The sequence below is a fragment of the Rattus norvegicus genome, chromosome 12 (assembly GCF_021556685.1).
Source record: "Rattus norvegicus strain SHRSP/BbbUtx chromosome 12, alternate assembly SHRSP_T2T, whole genome shotgun sequence".
NCBI lineage: Eukaryota > Metazoa > Chordata > Mammalia > Rodentia > Muridae > Rattus > Rattus norvegicus.
The window spans coordinates 43,105,979-43,125,695 of NC_141545.1; the positions used below are offsets into that span (position 1 = coordinate 43,105,979).

The following is a 19,717-nucleotide window of genomic DNA, read 5'->3' on the forward strand; positions in this document are numbered from 1 at the left end:
AATGCTAGGGGATCCTATGGCCCCTTCTGACCTTTGAGGCTGATGGGCACTCACATGATGCACATATACACACATGTGGGCACAACACTCATACACATAAAATAAAAGAAATAAATCTAAAAATAGTAAAAATTTTAAAAAGGTGAGGAAGAGGAAGGATAATTTTAAAACAAACAAAAACAAGCAAGCAAGCAAGCAAACAAACAAACAAACAAACAAACACAAGAGAGAAAAAGAACATACTAATTCCTGCCAAGGGAAGGATGCTGAGCCGGCTTTCCGCAGAGAGCTCGAGCTCTTTAAGGCAGGCCCCGCCCCTGTCGGGCCACAGACCCCGCCCACCCCGGAAGCCCAAACGCAGACCCCGCCCTGACTCCGCCCTGACCCCGCCCCTCGAGACACAGTCACGTGGCCCGGCTGCGGCTCGGGATGGCGGCCCCCATGGACCGGACCCATGGTGGCCGGGCGGCCCGGGCGCTGCGGCGGGCTCTGGCGCTGGCCTCGCTGGCCGGGCTATTGCTGAGCGGCCTGGCGGGTGCTCTCCCCACCCTCGGGCCCGGCTGGCGGCGCCAAAACCCCGAGCCGCCGGCCTCCCGCACCCGCTCGCTGCTGCTGGACGCCGCTTCGGGCCAGCTGCGCCTGGAGTACGGCTTCCACCCCGATGCGGTGGCCTGGGCTAACCTCACCAACGCCATCCGCGAGACTGGGTAAGGGTTGGCCATCCCCGCCACAGCCTGGCGGGTGATAGGGCCCTGGACTTTGGCCCTGCCTCCCTGGGGAGTCCACAGCCGGGTCTGGCCCAGAGTTGGTGGGTGACGCAGTAACTCCTATTCCCAACCACAGGGGTTCTCCCCGAAGGGCCAGGGGACCTGCCCTCTGTACAGATGTGACCCCACACTTAAGGCGAGCTAGACTAGAGCTCGCCATGTAGACCAAGCTGCCCTGGAATTCACACAGACCTGCCTGCCTCTGCCTCCCGAGTTCTGGGACTAAATGTTTACTCTACTGCCCTTTTGTCCCCAGCCTGAGGGATAGTGACAATTGTCAGGAGCCCAGACCCTTGTCTCCCTCCAGAGTCAGAGCGGCTGGAATGAACCTGGCTCCAAGCCAGAGGGAAAATTGCAGGTCCCTAAATTCACAAGTGTGGACCGTATCCTTGTTAGATGTTGCTGTCCCTGCCCATCCAGGGATGAGTTCATGGCCAGATTGAACCAGAGCTTGGTGCTCAGTGTGATCACTTTTCCAACAGGCTGGCCCTGAGATCTCTTGTCTCTCACTAACTCTTCTGCTTCTCTGGGTCCCCACATCACCACTGTGAACCTAGAACTTGACTGTGGGTTCTTGCTGGGGTCTCCACCAAGAATAACGACCTGTGCTCAGTTATTCTTCCCTACTGTGTGGTCTTAAGGACCCAGAGCCAAACAAGACTCAGGCTGAGAGAGACATGGGCAAATCCCACAGGAAGCGGGAGCCAGCAATCTGCCTGGAAACCCAGATTTGTGCTGTGTAAGGGGAGCATCCAGAACCTGCATGTCCCCATCGGTCCTGGCTGTGCTCATTCTCAGAGGGCACAGTCTCCTGCAGCATGGCTTCTCACAGGTTTGGGGGATACAGGATGCTAAAGACATCTCCAGTGTTGGTGGTCCCTGGACATCACAGCTTGGTGGGGTCAATCTGGGAAGGTGTCCAGGGAGAGAAGGCCGATGACTTGGCTGTTATTTGAAGGGAACCACAGCTCTGATTGGCATCAGGGGAACCCCCTGTGACTTGATCTGGTGGCCTGTTCTCTGCTGACTCACATAGTTTTGCTTGTTTAGCAGAGCTGAGAGGGCATGACAAATCCCTACCTGGGTGTGGAGGCCCAGGAGTGTGTGTGTGTGTGTGGGGGATGTCGGGGGAGGGGGAGAGGGGACTCAGGAGGACATCAAGTGAGCTGAGCATGCTTCCAGTTGCAGGGCTCATAAATGAGTGGGGACGGGTCTTCTTTGTGGTTGTGGTGGGAATTTCTTGCAGCCTCAGATCCACTGTTGTACTCCCAGGGCAAGTGGATCCCCTTCTCTGAGCCTGTTTCCTTGCCTGAGATAGGGTTCACAGGGTCCCACAGTTTCACTGGGACTTTGAAAGCACCACTGTTGATGTGAGGAGAGATGAGGGAAGGAAAGGAGTAAGTAAGGGTCCTTCAGCCATTTTTCAATTGGGGAAACTGAGGTCTGTCACTATGCTGACATACTTCCTGTTCTCTCCTATGGCACATGCTCCCTTCACTGTGAGACTCCATCAGTACAGGGAGTTCATGGTGGGAGACCCCCATTTACAGGCAGGGAGACAGACCCATGAAGGCTTGGGTCAAATAAAAGACATCTGGCCTGTCCTCGTCCCCTGTCAATGGGAGCTTCTGCCTGGGGGTGTCTGGCTCCCTATTTTGGAGGGCAGAAGTCAGGAGCTAGACTCTCCTGGAATTAGAATCCCCCTTTCTGAGGGTTTCCCCCTTACCAGTTCAGGGATTGTTGGTGGTAAGTCCTCCTCCCCACTTCCTCTCTTTCTGCTGTTCTGAGTTTGGCTTACTATTGTTTTGTTTTAATTAATTAATTAATTAATTAATGTCAGGACAGTTTGAAGAATCATGTCTCTCCTTTCAGTAAGTCCTGGGGATCAAACTCAGGGCATTAGGCCTGGTGGTAATTGTCTTTACCCACTGAGCTATCTTGCTGGCCCATGAGTCTGACCTTGGCCCCACCACCCAACACAGCCCTGAGACTTAGGATTTAGTGTGTAAGAGATGAGATGTCCCATTGCCGGCTTGTCTGGGGCTTTTACACTCTTCTTATCAACTGGATTCACCAATCAGAAAGCTCTCTGTTTGGAGCCAGTCACCATGAGGCAGAGTGGAACTGAGGGAGGGCAACTTAGGAAAGCAGGCACCATCTTGAATCCAGTGCAGCTGGGGAAATGGGTCAGTTAAGGCTGGGTTTTCTTTGAAGAATGGCTAAAGAGAAACCCATAGTGTGTAGGGAGGCAACGAAAGGGCCTGCCCACTGCTGAAGGATTGGTGATAGGAGAGTGGCCTCAGAAGACATTTCCGACCCCTGCCCACCTCTTGGCAATGGCTAGCTATTTTTGAGGGGTGGGTGGGTTGAGACAGGGCTCTGTGTAGCCCTGGCTGTCCTGGAACTTGCTCTGTAGACCAGACTGGCCTCAAACTCAGGGATCCACCTGCCTCTGCCTCCTGAGTACTGGGATTGCGTGCGTGCGTGCGTGCGTGCGTGCGTGCGTGCGTGCGTGCGTGCATGCGTGCGTGCGTGTGTGTGTGTGTAGGGGATCTATCTTGGGTGTTGTTGCTCAGGTGTTGACACCAGGAGACAGGACTTCTCACTAGGTCGGACTCCTGGATTAGGTGAAGCTGACTGGCTCCCCTCCGAGATTTGCCTGTGTCCTCATCCTCATTGTTGGACTTACAAACATGGACCACCATGTCAAGCTTTATCCATGGGCCTCCACGCTTGGAACACAACACTCCACTGCCTGAACTGTCTTTCCTGCATGCACCTTCTTTTGTTTTGAGAACTCAGTCTGTTCTCAGTGACTGTCTTAGTTAGGGTTTTTCTGCTGTGAGCAGACACCATGACTAAGGCAACTCTCTCAAGGACAACATTTAATTTCGTCTGGCTTACAGGCTCAGAGGTTCAGTCCATCATCATCAAGGTGGGAGCATGGTAGCATCCAGGCAGGCATGGTGCAGGAGGAGCTGAGAGTTCTACATCCTCACCTGAAGGCTGCTGGCAGAATACTGGCTTCCAGGCAGCTAGGGTGAGGGTTTTAAAGCCCACGCCCACAGTGCCACACCTACTCCAACAAGGCCACACCTCCTCCAACAAGGTCACACCTCCTCCAACAAGGCCATGCCTACTCCAACAAGACCACGCCTACTCCAACAAGGCCACACCTCCTAATTGTGCCACTCTCTGGCCCAAGAATATATAAACCATCACAGTGACTTTGAACTTTGAGATCCTCCTACATCTCCTTCCTAAATACAGAGAATATAGTCATGTGCCAAGATGCCCAGTTTATGCAGGGCTAGGGACACCCAGAGCCTGGTGTGCACTAGGTGAGCGCTCTGCTACCTGAGCTGCACTGCACCTCCTGTCAAGTCGGTTTCTTTTTTAAAAGGTGTATTTAAGCAGGGCCTTAACACATGCCTTTAACCCCAGCACTCAGGAGTTCAAAGCCAGCCAGTGAGTTTCAGCGACAGCCGCATTGAGAAACCCTGTCTCAAAACAAAAAATGACTTATCTATCTCTGTGTGTCTGTGTGAGGTTATGTGTGGCATGTATGTGCAGGTGCCTGCAGAGGCTTGAAAAGGGACTTGGATTTCCTGGAGCTGGACTCACATGCTCTTATGAATTACCTGATGGGGGTGTTGGGAACTGAACTTAGGTCCTCTGCAAGAGCAGTGTACGCTCATAACTGCTGAGCCATCTGTCTAGCCTCTGGAGAGATATTTTAAAGGCAGTTCTATAAAGAAACTGAGAACAACGGTGGGGGTGATAATTTATAACACCCCCCCCATGCTGGGGGAGGTGGAGATTCGGGGAAATCAGGTCTCAGTGAGAGACCTCATCTTAAAAAAAAAAAAAAAAAAAAAAAAAAAAGATGGTAGCTTGACTTGACAGGAATCCTGTTTTGCCCTTGGTGACCTCTGACACTATATCAATCAGGCATCGGGCAGCAGTGCTCCAGAAGTACAGTCCCAATGGTTGCCGACCCTCAAGGAGCTGAGCTCCTGAGGCCACTGTGCTTCAGGTCTGCAGACCTCTGCTCTGGACATTTCCCATCCCTGGGACCCATGGACAAGGACACAGTGTCCTTTTATGACAGTGGCAGAGGCACAGAAGGACATCAGGGAGTTTCGAGGCCTCTTGTTCTTCTTAACAGCAATGTATCAGTTCTTTTCTTATCCACTGGGCAAAGCAAGCCACATGTGTGACCCAGCACAGATGGGTATGTGGGCAGGGTTCACGGTCACGGATGGGGACATTGCAGAACCTCAGAAAACAGGAGGACACAGGCATCCATCACTGTGATGACGAGCTCTGTGCCTCAGTCCCCTCTTCCTCCATGTAATGGGACCAGTAACAGTGCCTACCTGAAAGGACTGTGGGGTTGCCCGTGGACAAGTTGGACGAGCTCAGAAGGGCTGGCCAGTATGATTGGGAACATCAATTGGCATGGGTGGGGGAGAGGAGGCTGGGTTAGTCTTTGTTGAAGTACATCCTCTGATCAGCACTTCCTGTCTCAGGGATGTAGCCCAGCAGGTATGTAGGTGCCCACAAGCAGACCAACATCTGTGTGGGCAGCTGCTGCTTACCAGGCGCCCAAAGGCAGGCAACATCTGTGTGGGCAGCTGCTGCTCATCAGGCTGTTTTTATGGTCTAAAACTAGAGGGTAGGCAGGCATGGTATCATGCATCTGTGATTTCAGCACTTGGAAAGCTGAGGCAGGAGGATTGGAGACCCAGGCCAGCCAAGAAAAAAAACCAAACAAACAAAAAACAAAAACAAACAAAAAACCAGGAACAATAAAGGGGCTGGAGCAGTTGCCTGGCACATGAGGGCCTGGATTCCATCTGTAATATAACAAACAAAAAGCCAACCCCGAGTCTGCCTCCAGCTGTGGGGCTGGCTGTGTGGCTGGCTTTGCAGGGGTCCCCACTGCTGACTGGGTGTCCTTCTTCTCCCTCCAGGTGGGCCTATCTGGACCTGGGCACAAATGGCAGCTACAATGACAGCCTGCAGGCCTATGCAGCTGGTGTGGTGGAGGCCTCTGTGTCCGAGGAGGTAAGGCCAGTGTGGGAGTCCAGGGTCCCAGCTTCCTGTCCTCAGCCAAGCCAGGACATCCTTAGGGCCTTCAGAGGGGTTGATACATGTGCTGAGAAGGGTCCCCATCTCCTGTCCTCCCTTAGGGGAGAAAAAGAGCCTGTCCTTCAAGAACAGCTCATAAGCTGGGAATGGTGAGACACACACATACCTGTCACGGCATGACTTGGGGGGCCGAGGCAGACTGCTGAGTTTATGAGCGGCCTGGGTTAGGGACAAGAAACAAACAACAAAACTTTCATGCGATTCCTGCCTGTTGTCCCAGCACTTGCAGGATAGAGGGACGGATGACAAGGATCAGGAGTTCAGAACCAGTGTGACTACTCTCCCTCACCTCCCCCCTAAAAAAAACCAAACCAAACCAAACAAAAACAACAGGAAAACAGTGTAATCTATTGTTTTGGGGTTCAGTTCTAAGGTGGCATAGTCAGACCACTATCCAGTTCTAGAGTGTCTTCACCACCGCAGAAGGAAGTCCTACCCAGCCGACCACACTCCATCAGCCTCAGGCCTCACTAAGGCCAGCGGTATCACATGGATTTTGTCATTCTGCACACTTCAGAGAAGTGTAGTCAGAGAAGTGGTGTGGGCTGCCGTCTCCTCCGAGATTTGGTTTTTGTTTTGAGATGGGGTTCAGGTAGCCCTGGCTGCCCACAACCTCAGCATGTAGCCAAGGATGTCTCAGAACTCCTGATTCTCCTGCCTCCCACCTCCCTAGTGCTGGGGCCACAGTAGTGTGTCACCTCTGCTCAGTACTGTGTGGGGAGGGAACCCAGGCCTGGGGTCACTACTGTGTGTCACTTTTGCTCAGTACTGTGTGGAGGTGGAACCCAGGGCTCATCATGCGTGCCGGGAAATGAAAACCTTTTTATAACTGTCACTTGGCATAATGTATTCTTTTTTGTTGTTGTTGTATTTATATATTATAAAGAAATGATTTTTAGTTCATGTACACAATAATAGGTTTCTCAATAATGTTTTAAAATTGATGGTGACATTTTAAGTTTTTTTTCTACATTTCTGTGTCTGCATGTGGGTGGGTACACGTGTGTCTGTGTATGGTTGGGTGCATATATGTCAGGATTCGTACATGGAGGTCAGAAGACAACTTTCTGGGGTCTGTTCTTTTCATTATGTGAGCCCTAGGGACTGAACTCAGGACATCGGGCTTGGCGGCAAGCTCCTTAACCTGCTGAGCCCTCTCAGTGGCCCCAATATAACATTTTTTAAAAAAGATTTATTTATTTAATTTATGTATGTGAGTACACTGTCACTGTCTTTAGATAACCAGAAGAGGGCTTTGGATCCCATTACAGATGGTTGGGAGCCACCATGTGGTTGCTGGGATTTGAACTCAGGACCTCTGGAAAAGCAGTCAGTGCTCTTAACCACTGAGCCATCTCTCCAGCACCCCCAATATACCATTTTTATACATACATGTTTCTGTGTTTTACCCGTGTCTCCTGCTGCGCTCTCTAGTCTTCACTGCTCATGCCCCCTTTTCAACAAGCGGTCCATGGCTCCCCTCTGCCTTCATGACTGCTCGCCCACTTTGGTGCATTTTTGAAAGAATAATTTTTATTTATATTAGAGAGGGAATATATATATATTCTAGAGCTGGAGTTATTTTACAGAGCTGCACTCTGGTCTTCCACAAGAGAAGCAAGCGCCATGGAGCCCTCTTTCCAACCCTGTTTTATGGTGTTTAGAGAGGGTTTACTGTGTGGCCCAGGCTGATTTCTAATTTAAGATCCTCCTGCCTCGGCCTCCTAGGCTGAGGTTATAGAGGTGTGCCCCACCCCCACCTTTCTGATACTGGAGATTAAAGCTAGGCCCTCCTGCTTGTTGGGTAAGCACTCTCCCACTGGTCTCTACTCCCAGGCTTCTCTGCCCTGTTTGAGAGTCTCACAAGCTTGGCTTGCCTGACCTTGAACTCATTCTGTTGTCCAGGCTGGCCTTGAACTTGTGACCTTCCTGCCTCAGAGCACTGATACACATCACCTACCTGGCTCCTACTTTTATTAAACTGGCTCTTCTGTATGTGTCAAGTCTCCAAAGAGCAGAGTCTCTTGCTTATCTGGTTTGGAACTATAAAAACGGCAGTCACTGTCCGGTGTCCCACCCATCAGAAATCAGCTTGGCTGTGGGTGGCAGCTTTGCCTGCACTGGCTCATGTGGGAAGTAGAACCGACCTTGGGAAATCACTGGGCATCAGCTCATAGACTGAAACCCACTCAGGGTCCGGTGGCCACTATTTGAGTATATATTCCATTGGTGACCCAGGGACATGCAAGGGGTGTCCCAAGTGGTTTTAAGTAAGAACACCCAATGTGACTGATGTACTTGCTATTTTGTGGGTCCTCCCCCCCCACTTCACGAGAGAGAGAGAGAGAGAGAGAGAGAGAGAATATCCCTGAATCTAATTTCTTGTTTCTTCTTTGAGCATGACTACTAACAAACCACAACCAACCCCCCTGCTCAACCAACAACTGCCCACCTCTCCTCTCAGGACCCTCTTACAATAATTATTTGTTTTAGAAAGAAACCAAAATTCCAGATTTGTCACTATGTAGGCAGGACCAGGCTGAGGGCCCTTCCTAGCAGTGACTGACAGTGGGGGACCATGAGGCTGTGCGTTATGCTGCGGGGGTAGGGCTCACGGAAGCAGCCTCCGTGGGATTCTTTAAAATGCTTGACCACTGTCTAGGCTTCCCATGAGCCTTTGTGTATGGGGAAGTGGTTGGGGACACTGAGGCAAGGCCATCGTGGCTCTCGTGCCAGGATCCCAATGGATGTTCCTGACCTGATGCTTTGCCTGTGTTATCTCACAGGATCCACTCAAGCCTCTGGAGGTGGCCTGGCCGCCTGTGTTGTGGAGAGATGATAAGACTCAGGTCTTGGGACATGAAGGCTCTTGTCAGGGTTAGACAGACATTCAAGCTGAGGAGCAGCGTTTGCATCCAGCTCTGTCTGGCCCAAGTCTCCAGTCAGGACAGTCTGCTCTCTTGCTGCTCCCTGCAGATGTGTAGGGCTCATGTGTAGTCTGCAGCTGAGCCTCAGGTAGGGCCGGGCAGTGAGCAGTGCTCTGGAGGCCCTGCAAGGTACAAGGAGACAGGGAGCATTAATGAGGCCTGAACGAGAGCAGGGTTTGGTGTGTGTCACTGGGCCGGTGGCCCTCCTGGTGGGGAGGCTTTCTGGTGGGATGTGGCCGGAAGTTACCTTCAGCAACTGTCCGGACAGGGTGGGGATTTGGGATTTTGCAAGAGCAAAACAAAACAAAAACCAAAACAAACAAAACCAAAACAACAACAAAAACCCACATCTTGGTATGGGCCCCAGTCGGGCCTGTGATTTGATGTCTGGGTGTTTGGGGATGCAGGTACTTGCCTACCTGTGTCTCAGTTTCCCCAGCTGTAAAGTGGATGTGTTGGTCTCACTTCACTATAAGGAAACAGCCAAGACAAGGAAAGGAGCTCATACAGCCAACTGGCTCTTATGTTGCAGCCCAAGGCCAGGCAGATCATTGCCTTGGGCCTCTGCCGGGGTCTGGACAGCAGTGACAGGGGCATGCATGTGGCAGAGCAAATGTTCCCTTCATGAGCCAGAAGGAAAACATGGAGGAGGAAGAGACTGGGGTCCAGGACAAGCCTCAGAGACCTTAGGCTCTCCCTCTAGATTCTGTCTTCCATCAGCGCCAACCCCATAACAGCTTCTGAACAGCCAGCCCAGGCTAGACCACTGTGTGGGGAGATGTTGTTCACTAGCATGAGCCGCAGGCCAGCAGCCCCACCCCCAGTCTCCAGGAAGCATCAGCTGTGTGCCCTGGTCATTCTGGATGAGGCTGACCTTGGTGGGCTCACCGGTGCTGCTGCAGTCAGCTGGCTGGGTGGCCTGGGATAACCTCATTCACGCCCAGCAGCTGGGGGACAGAGTACGCTGGCTGTAGTCTTTCCCCCAGCAGGCAAGCCCAAGCTCATCCAAACTGCACCTGGGCATGCCAACAGCCTGGCACACTGCTCTGCCCAGTGAGTCAGCAGTGGGGGCTTGTCTTGTTTCTGCCATGCTTGGAGCAGAACAGGGAGCCTCGCAGAAACACATTCATCTGGCTGAGAGTTATGGTCGTGTTTGCAGTGCCTGGAGTCATCCTAGCAGGCCAGAGGAGTGTGAGCCTGTCTGAAGATCCTGGCAATGGCGGGGAACGTAGCTGCGTTAGTAGATAGCTTGCCTGGCAGGTTCCATCCACAGCATTCTATACGCAGGCTTGATAGTGCACACCTGTAATCAGCACTTGGCAGGCGGAGGCGGGAAGTCTCTAATGTGGGTGACCCCACAACCCAACAAACAACCCAAACAAAAGAAAACAAAATCAGACCTCAGGGGCTGGGCTATGGTCCGGTGGCTGGTGGCCCCCCTGGAGCCCAGGGTCCAACCTCCAGCACTACAACCATAGACAGAAGCGACCCATGACCCCATGTTCAATGGCAGCGCACATTGCTCAATCCAGGTCCCAGTAACAGAGGCGGTGCAGTCTAGGCTAGACCTTCTGTACCCCAGGTCCCAGAGCAGGCAGGCCTAAGGGGATGTGAGCCTTGAGGGGGCTGAGAGCCATGTGGTAGGTGTGGGTGTCCTCTAGCCTGGGCTCTGGTCCTCAGGGTCCTGCACAGAGAGCAGCTGTCTTGTCCTCTCTACAGCTCATCTACATGCACTGGATGAACACGGTGGTCAATTACTGCGGCCCCTTCGAGTACGAAGTCGGCTACTGTGAGAAGCTCAAGAGCTTCCTGGAGGCCAACCTGGAGTGGATGCAGAGGGAAATGGAGCTTAGCCCGGACTCGCCATACTGGCACCAGGTGGGCCAGGCTGCCCCGCTTGTGGGAAGGAAGGTGGCTCTTTTGGGTGTACCCATCTCCTGAACAGTCCCTGGCTAGCCCTGGGTGAGCCAGAATACCCAGCCCATTCTAGTGTCCATCAGCATCTGCACCCCTTGTCCCCAAGCTGCCATCTGCCCGCCTGACGGACCTCCAGCTGCCCAGGTGCCCAGCCCTGTTACTTGCTGTCAGAGGACTGAACTCTGTCAGTTAGGCAGCAGAAGGCTGGACACAGGAGAACACTATTTCAGAAGAGGAGGGAGGAGAGAGACGAAAGCACACAACATAGCAGAGCCTTGCGTTCCCTCCCTGGACTGACCTTGCACAGACTGGATGCTGAGGGCCAGGTCCTGGGTAGCTAGCATGGTTCTCAGTGCAAAATCCACACTCTGAATTCTCTACAGACATGAGGGTTTAACTGTGCAGCACAGGCAGTGGCCTCTGTGGATGATCTTGCTACCCTCCATTGCTCATGCCATTATCCCCCACACACGGCCCTCCTGGCAAACCCATCTCCTGCCCTGGCTGCTTCAGATTCTCTTTCCTCACATGCTTACCCACTCTTCCCCATGTCTGCTTACCATCAACACACAGCAACCCATCTACCCTCCAAACCTCCCATGTGCCCGCCCCCTTCTGTCCCATTCATCTGTCTGTCCATCTGCCCATCCACCCATCCATCCACCCATCCACCCATCCATCCACCCATCCATCATCTATCCATCCATCCATCATCCATCCATCCATGAATCTAAGGTATCTATTTCTGAATAATACATCTACTTACCACCCACATGTGCACACATCAACCCATCCACTCTCCAAACCATCCACCCACCCTTCCTCCTGTCTGTCTTGTCTGTCCACTTCCTCCTGTTGCTCCTTCCCCATCCTGTCCGCCCACCTCTCTTGTTTGCACTTAACTAAGTCCCTGGAACATGCCCCGCACAAGTCAAGACCCAGCAGGGCCACAGTGATGCCTCTAGTTACATGCTGAGGCAGAGCAGACAGCAGGGAGAAGGCCCAGGTGCCAGGGACAGCCACACAGCCAGCGTCTAAGACTAGGGAGGTGTTGGCGGGGGTTCCGGCCAAACTGGAAGGCTTTATGGAAGATCTTTAAAGAAGGCTTTTGACCAGATCTTTAATTGAGGGTGACTTGGGACCAGTATGCAGGTGTGTCAGCATCTATTCACTGAAAGCAGGAGAGGGGTCAGGGCTGGCTGGGGCCTGTGGAGCACCCCTGAGCCAGGTCAGAGCCCCTGCAATTATGTAGAAGTGGTGAGCTGGGGAGCCTCATCCTCCCTCTCCCTCCCCTAGGTGCGGCTGACCCTCCTGCAGCTGAAAGGCCTGGAGGACAGCTATGAAGGCCGTTTAACCTTCCCAACTGGGAGGTTCAACATCAAACCCTTGGGGTTCCTGTAAGTGTCCCCCATCAGCCTCCTGCAGGGTGGGTAGGGAGCCATGAACTTCCTAATTATCCTGGTTCCGTGCCAGCTCTGCCACGTCCTACTCCCAGGACACAGTGGGTCGACTGACCACAGAGCCTCAGCAGTGACATGGTGCAGAGTAGCCCCTGACCCTCCCATCCTGCCTCTTAAGCCTGCTGCAGATCTCTGGAGATCTGGAAGACCTAGAGCCAGCCCTGAATAAGACCAACACCAAGCCTTCCGTGGGCTCCGGTTCGTGCTCTGCCCTCATCAAGCTGCTGCCCGGCAGCCATGATCTCCTGGTGGCTCACAACACTTGGAACTCCTACCAGAACATGTTACGCATCATCAAGAAGTACCGGCTGCAGTTCCGGGAGGGGCCGCAAGGTGGGAGGAGGGAGCATTCTTGAAGGAGGGTGGGCATGGGCATGCGCACAGGGGGTGAGGCTTTGGGCGGAGTTCTGGAGCAGTGCCAGGAATTCTTACTTGGTAAGCAAGGCATTTCTTTCAGCTGGTCCCCATCTGCCCCTCTGCCTGCACCTACCCTTCTTCCTTCTGCCGACTCTATTCCTGGGCCTCTTGCCCGGAAAGCGCTGTATCTATCACTGAGCTCCATGTCCCAGCTGGCCTTGAACTCTAGTGCGTGCCCAACATAGACCGTCATCCGATGAGGCAGGCAAACAGAGGCAACGGTGAGAAAGCAGTTAGTGGGGTGCTACTGAATTAGAAATCCTCCTGCCTCAGCCTCTGTCTTACTGGATGACAGGCTCTCACCATGATGGTGTCTAATATTTTTAACCTTTTAAACCTGTTTGAGGGCTGGGGATAGAGCTCCACGGTGGAATGCTTGCCTTTCTGAGCAAGTCTTCCCTGAAACAGTACCACCAACACTTGCTGGAAGCCATGTGTAGAGGAAATCCTGCCACGGTGAGGCCCACAGCCCTTGGGAGGTTCTCCCTGCGGATTGGTTGTTTTCTTGCCGATATTCCAAGGTCCCCTTTGATTTTGCGTTGCTTTGTTTCTCCTGAGACATCACTTGTAAACAGTCACAAACCTCATGGGTCCAGAGGAGACACCTGCCCACTGTGAGCTCCCCATGCAGACCCTTCTGATGAAGTCAGATCCATCTACAACTTTAAATGAATTTATTTATTTGAACCTTTTAAACACTAATTCGCCGTTCAGCAGTGTTTGAGGAAACCCATTTCCAGATACACTGAGGAGCATCTTGCGTTGGTTGCATTGCAAGTTTGTTCTGGGAGCAGCAGATAGTCAGCAGGGCGCTTCCCCCGCAGAGGGTGCTTTCCCTGTTTCCTTTTCCTGCTCCTCCTCCCTTCCCCCTTCCCCCTCTCCTCCTCCCCTTCCTCTATCTCATCTTCTTCCCCCTTCTCTTCTTCTCCACCTCCTCCCCTCCTTTTTGAATGGAAGTCTTACTATGTAGCCCCCGTGGCTTTGAACTTGGGTCCTCCTGATGATAGCATTCCAGGCAGGTGGCACCCACACCTTTGTGGGTTTCTTTTGAAGGGATGAGAGTGGCCTCCTGAGGACTGCTTGTTCCTCACTTGAGACCCCAGCCTTGTGGGATGGGGGATGGGTTATCTACAGGGCCTGCCTGACCAGCTCCTGCCCCCCACCAGAGGAGTACCCCCTGATTGCCGGCAACAACTTGATTTTTTCGTCTTACCCGGGCACCATCTTCTCCGGTGATGACTTCTACATCCTGGGCAGTGGGCTGGTGAGTGGCTGAGTCACATGTTCCTTGGGGACACGGCACATAGAGGCTCTGGGGATAACATGAAGAAGATGAGGCATGCAGGGCTTCTGACTCTGAAAGCACCAAGGCTTTAGGAAATACTGGTGTGAGGGACCTTTGCGAAGCCCCTGAGTGCAGGGACCTTGTTTGGTTTTCTGTGTTCAGTGCAAACACCTCTTTCTGTCAGTGACCTTGTTTTGCCCTGCCTTCCCCTCTCCCCACCCCCTAACCTGGCCCTGTCCTGAGGAGCTGCTGTTTACAGCGCTTTGCTTCTCCTGCTCCCTGGCTGCTGTCCAGGCCCTTTTAGAAATCTGTTCCTGGCGCCTGAGATCTCGCACTGATGCTGCCGGGAGACACACTTAGCTGCAGTGTGCCCCGGGTGCAGGCTCTCGGGGATGGTGGGGCTCATGGCCCTGTGTTCCACGTTGCTCTTCCTAGTGTGGGAGAGGCAGCCCCTGGGGGCCTTAATCACAGGAGCCCCAGGCAAGCAAGCTTCCCCCACCTCCCACCTCCCATAGGGTTAGAGAGAGAGAGAGGGAGAGAAAAGGGTGGGCCTCGTCACTAGCTCAGCATGGGAGACTGTGAAGCCCACTGCCTTTCCTTGTGTTTGTGTCCTAGACCCTTTGCAGTGTAGGATGCTGGTGACCTCCTCACACCCCCTTATTGTTTGTTTGTTTGTTTATCGGGAGCCGCAGTCTCACTACATAGCCCTGCCTGCTTTTGACTTTGCTCTGCAGACCAGGCTGGTCTTGAACTCAGATTGTCCTGCCTGTGGGCTTAAAGGTGCAGGCTACTAAACTCGGCTTCCCCTTTTTATTCTGTGTTTTTGTTTGTTTGTTTGTTTGATTCATTTATCTTTAAGGCAGTGTATCTCTCTACAGTTCCGGCTATCCTGGAACTCAGTATGTAGCCCAGGCTAGCAACTCTCCTTCCTTCCTCAGCCTTCTGAGTAGACTGAGATTACTTACCTGTGCCAGGCTTGGCTTAGATGTCATTTTTATTTTTCTTCTCTTTATGTTCTGGTTTTCTAAAACAGATCTCACGTAGCCTAGGCTGGCCTATGTAGCTGAGGTTTCCTTGAATCCCTGATCTTCCTGCCTCCACCTCCCTAGGGTTAAAGATAGGCAGAACTATGCCTGGCTTCAATGTCTTCTTTAAAAAACTTGTTTATTTTACATATCTGAGTACACTGTAGCTGTCTTCAGACACACCAGAAGAGGGCATCGGACCCCATTACAGATGGTTGTGAGCCACCGTGTGGTTGTTGGGAATTGAACTCAGGACCTCTGGAAGAGTAGTCAGTGCTCTTAATTGCTGAGCCATCTCTCCAGTCCCGATGGCTTCTTTAAAACACTGGCCTAAACTCACACTTGAACTCCTATCACTTGGAATGTGGAGGCAGGAGAATAACCAAGAAGAGTTTGAAGCTAGCGTGAGTTAGCCCATGAGACTGTAAATGCCCCCAAAATAAGTAAAACTTGCAAACACTCTCCTAGGTGGGTCCTGCCAGCTTTTGGCTCTTTTTAGCCTCCTCGTGTAAAGGAAGACTCAGGCCAGCACCCTTCAGGGGCACAGGGGACTAAACTCTGGCTTGCGGGGAGGAGGTTGGTAGGAGCCTGGGCCCAAGTGCTCATCAGCCACAAGCAGCTGGTTCTTAGCCTCTCCTGGCCTCAGTATACCTGCCTTCCAGGAGCAGGCATCGGTGCCCTCCTGTGTGTTTGGGGAGGGTGGAAAGAGCTGCCTGGGACTCAGCTGTCTAGATTCCCCTACTGCAGGGCCACCCACCAGCTGCCTGGATGTGGCCTTTTGCAAGTTAAGTTTCATGGGCTCTGCTTGACTGTTGATCAGGTTTTTTTGTTTTGTTGGAGACCAGACTCACCTTGAACTTGTGGCAGTCCTGCCTGCTCCTGCCTCTAGAGTACTGGGCTATAGGCATGGGCTACAGGTGTGTGCCACCCACCACGCCTGGCTGGTTCTGCACTGGCTTTAACTAGTGAGAACAAGGCATGTTTGTGCAGACACACGAGGACTCCAGGGACAGTGAGGAGACAGGCTTCATAAGCAGCAGTGGATGGCTTGTGACTCCAAGACACAGCGGGGTGGGCTGGGATCTTCCCAAGGTCTCTGTCTGCTGGGGCTCCAGGTGAATAGCCTCTCCTTGTGGAGCTGAGAGAAAGAAGGGTGGGATGCTGTCTCTTGGGGGAGAGCTCCCCCTTTGATAGGAGAGGCACCTAGGGATGGCACTCTAGTCGCCAAGGCAGAGCTGGGTGCAAGATCCCGAGTCTCCCTCAAGCCGAGTACCTTTCCAAGGAATCCCTGAGGGGTGTGCGCCAAGGCAGCAAAGCGTTGCGAGGAAAGCAGAAATTATTGACTTCTGAGTGAAGACCTGCTGGGCTGCCAGGTGGAGGCTGAAGCCCACCTTGTCTCTCTCACAGGTCACCCTGGAGACCACCATCGGCAACAAGAACCCAGCGCTGTGGAAGTACGTGCAACCCCAGGGCTGTGTGCTGGAGTGGATTCGAAACATTGTGGCCAACCGCCTGGCCTTGGATGGGGCCACCTGGGCAGATGTCTTCAGGCGGTTCAATAGTGGCACGTGAGTGCAATCCTGTTCCACGGCCCTTACTTGGGGACCATTTAATCCTCAGACCAGAGGGGACCCATGAGGTTCCAAGGCCTTCTGCTCAGCCCCTTCTTGCAGAAGCTCCCTGGGGAAACTTGAGCGGCTTCCTTGGTTTATATGTGGGGAAACAGGCACAAGAAAGAAAAGGTTTTCTTTTTCCTTCTGGAAGCTCTTCCTCTTGAGGCTGTTTAACTTAGAGGGCTCAGGTGGTGGAAGAAGATGAGTCTGGGTTAGGGCCTGGGAACCAAGTGCCTAATGCCTAAAGTGGGTAGGTCTCGGAGTGCCTATGGGGCGGAGCCTGGAAACCAGACACGGGAAGTGGGTACTTCTACCTATGTCTATGAGCGCCTAACCAGAATGGTTCTTTACTTTAGCAAATTCTAGGAAGCCGTGGGCTGTACTTGAGCAGGGAGGCAGCACACACAGCAAGAGGGTTTTGTGGACTCCCAGTCAAGCTGCAGTGTTAGGGTGTTGTCCCTGAGTCCTGGCTGTATGGGGTACTGGGTTGGGAGAGGTGTGCTGGAGAGGGCTGGAGAAGGGTTCCGGGCGTGACTCCCTCCTCATGCCTGGCAGGTATAATAACCAGTGGATGATTGTGGACTACAAGGCATTCATCCCCAATGGGCCCAGCCCTGGAAGCCGGGTGCTCACCATCCTAGAACAGATCCCGTGAGTCCCTGGGGCAGAGGGAGAAAGGGGAGGCTAAAGGAAGGGTGCCCCTGATGGGACAGGAGGTTCGGACACAATACAGTTCCTGCCCAGGGTGCTGAGGGCCCTCACACTGGCTGAGCCCCCGAGTGTCCCCTCACCTTTGTCCATTGCTCTTGGTCTCAGGGGCATGGTGGTGGTGGCGGACAAGACTGCAGAGCTCTACAAGACGACCTACTGGGCTAGCTACAACATCCCGTATGTGCCCTTGCTTCTTTATGTGGCTCCCTCCCCCCACATCTGTCCTCTCTAAGGCAGGGTCCTTCCCCTGGTGACATTTTAAATATGCAGAGCAAGGAGAACAGCCCCCATCCTGTAGGGAGAGCAGTTTGGGGCGGCCACACTTTGGGACTGGGCATTACCAGGAGTTCAGCTGGATCTGCCCCCGCCTCCTGGGAGGTGGAGATGTCCATCAGTACCCAGGCTGACGTTGAAGTGTGGCTGGGTGGCCTGAGTCCCGTGAATCCATCTTAGCTGGATTCTTCAGAGCCACCTTATGTCTTGTGCTTTCCCTGCTGGCGTTAGGTCCTTATGGCCATGATACATGAGTACAGCCATTTATTCTCATTCCACAGATGTGGAAACTGAGGCAGGAATCCTGGCTCACGCACAGCTTCATGGTGAGAGAATAGTGAAGCGAGATTTTATTCTAGAGCCCAGATTTATCCCCTATAGGATAGGAGGGCCTTGCTACAACCTGACTGCAATGACAGCTGTCCCACCGTGTCCCCCACCCCCATGCCAGCCACAACCAGCTGTGTGACCAGTGGGAGTCGTCGGTGACCACCCTTGTCCCAACAGGTACTTTGAGAGTGTTTTCAACGCTAGTGGTCTGCAGGCCCTGGTAGCCCAGTACGGAGATTGGTTCTCCTACACCAGGAACCCTCGAGCCAAGATCTTCCAGAGGGACCAGTCACTAGTGGAGGACGTAGACACCATGGTCCGGCTCATGAGGTGGGTCAGCACACTCCAGGCTTGGTGCGGAGAGTCACCTCTGTATAGCTACCACTGAACCAGCCTTGGTCTGCAGATGGGGGCCTGCTCTCTACCGTCCTTGGGGAGGCCCTTCTGAGAGGTGGAGATGCCTGCCCAGAACCCAGGCTGGAGCTGCAGTGTGGTTGGGCATCCCGAGTTCCTAGAGATGCTGTCAAGGAACAGAGCAGGCGTCTGACCTGCTTGGAGGAGGGTGTGGAGAACCTCCCCAGGAAGAGCTGAGTGATGGGCCTGGGTGACTTAGTCGGTGGAAGAGACCCTGCCCAGGCCAAGACTGGTGTTGGGATACGCCCAGAAAGATCAGGCAGTTTCAAGGCCACCCTGAGGCAGGAGGAGCTTGGTCTTTCCCCAGGGTGACTGCCATTCCTTCCTCCCGCACCCAGGTACAATGACTTCCTTCATGACCCTCTGTCGTTGTGTGAGGCCTGCAGCCCGAAGCCCAACGCAGAGAACGCCATCTCTGCCCGCTCTGATCTCAACCCTGCTAATGGCTCCTACCCATTTCAGGCCCTGCGTCAGCGCGCCCATGGCGGCATTGATGTGAAGGTTTGTCACCTAAGCCAGTTGTCACAGGCCCTGGGGAAGGATGGGTAGGACAGGTGGAGGGCGAGAGGTCAGACCTGGGCTGAAGTTGGGTCAGTTTAAGGGGACATCTGCTTTGGGTCAGCTTCAGCATGGTGTTTTAAAGAAAGGTCATGGTGAGAGCTGGGCCTCACCAGCTCCGTGGTGTGCTCTCTGACCCTTAGGTGACCAGCGTTGCACTGGCTAAGTACATGAGCATGCTGGCAGCCAGTGGCCCCACGTGGGACCAGTTGCCACCGTTCCAGTGGAGTAAATCACCATTCCACAACATGCTGCACATGGGCCAGCCTGATCTTTGGATGTTCTCACCTGTCAAGGTCCCATGGGACTGAGAATCTGCCTCCGCCCAGCTGCCTTCATTTTGTGTGACCAGTGGGGTCCCACACCTGCTGTCCACCCATTGGGGTTCTGTCTTCACTGGACTCTGATTCTGGTGGTTTCTTTCGCAAGGACACAACCCAGTGGGCTCTGAGCTGCCTCCGTCCCTCTGCCCCTTCGTGGCTCTTCCTCCCTGTCCCTGTCACCAGCAGGCTGGGACTTATGCTTGGCTGTGGGCCTGGTGGGACCCTGGGTGGTATTCTCCCAGTGCTGGTCCCTCAGCATGTGTGTGAACTGATGGGGCTCCTGGTTGTCACTACTGGCCTGCGGGCCCATCGCCTCAGGAGGCAGCCCTGGTGTCCCCTTCTCTGGGCAGCTTCCCTAAGTGCAGGAGCTTGAAAACAAAAACCAAAGTTTCTGGCTGCTTGGAGCTGGAGGTCTTGAGTCTTCTTTCAGCACGAGGGAGGGACCATCACCCATACTCCTACCCCTACTCGCAGCCATGCCTGCCCCTGGCCTCCTGCTAGGTGTCCCTGGTTGTGTGGTATGGTGGCAAAGCCCTGGCTGTA

The 19,717-nt window shown here is 53.5% G+C and overlaps 1 protein-coding gene across 1 annotated transcript; it reads left to right on the forward strand.

Annotated features, from left to right (window-relative positions):
• The first annotated feature begins 418 nt into the window (after window positions 1-418).
• On the forward strand, window positions 419-19,584 carry Plbd2 (phospholipase B domain containing 2). The gene is made up of 12 exons (NM_139255.3): window positions 419-707; window positions 5,744-5,837; window positions 10,568-10,726; window positions 12,062-12,162; window positions 12,344-12,558; window positions 13,809-13,906; window positions 16,360-16,520; window positions 17,121-17,216; window positions 17,382-17,453; window positions 18,057-18,209; window positions 18,632-18,794; window positions 18,995-19,584. Exons 1-12 carry the CDS (start codon window positions 430-432, stop codon window positions 19,160-19,162), a joined length of 1,758 nt encoding a protein of 585 aa, NP_640348.2. The 5' UTR covers window positions 419-429; the 3' UTR covers window positions 19,163-19,584.
• Window positions 19,585-19,717: the final 133 nt, after the last annotated feature.

Bases quoted from the DNA above. Each gene is read 5' to 3' on its own strand.
- Plbd2 (NM_139255.3), top strand. From the start codon at position 430: ATGGCGGCCCCCATGGACCGGACCCATGGTGGCCGGGCGGCCCGGGCG. The intron at 17,217-17,381 runs GTGAGTCCCTGG...TCTTGGTCTCAG, and splicing joins ACCATCCTAGAACAGATCCC to GGGCATGGTGGTGGTGGCGG. The intron at 18,210-18,631 runs GTGGGTCAGCAC...TCCCGCACCCAG, and splicing joins ACCATGGTCCGGCTCATGAG to GTACAATGACTTCCTTCATG.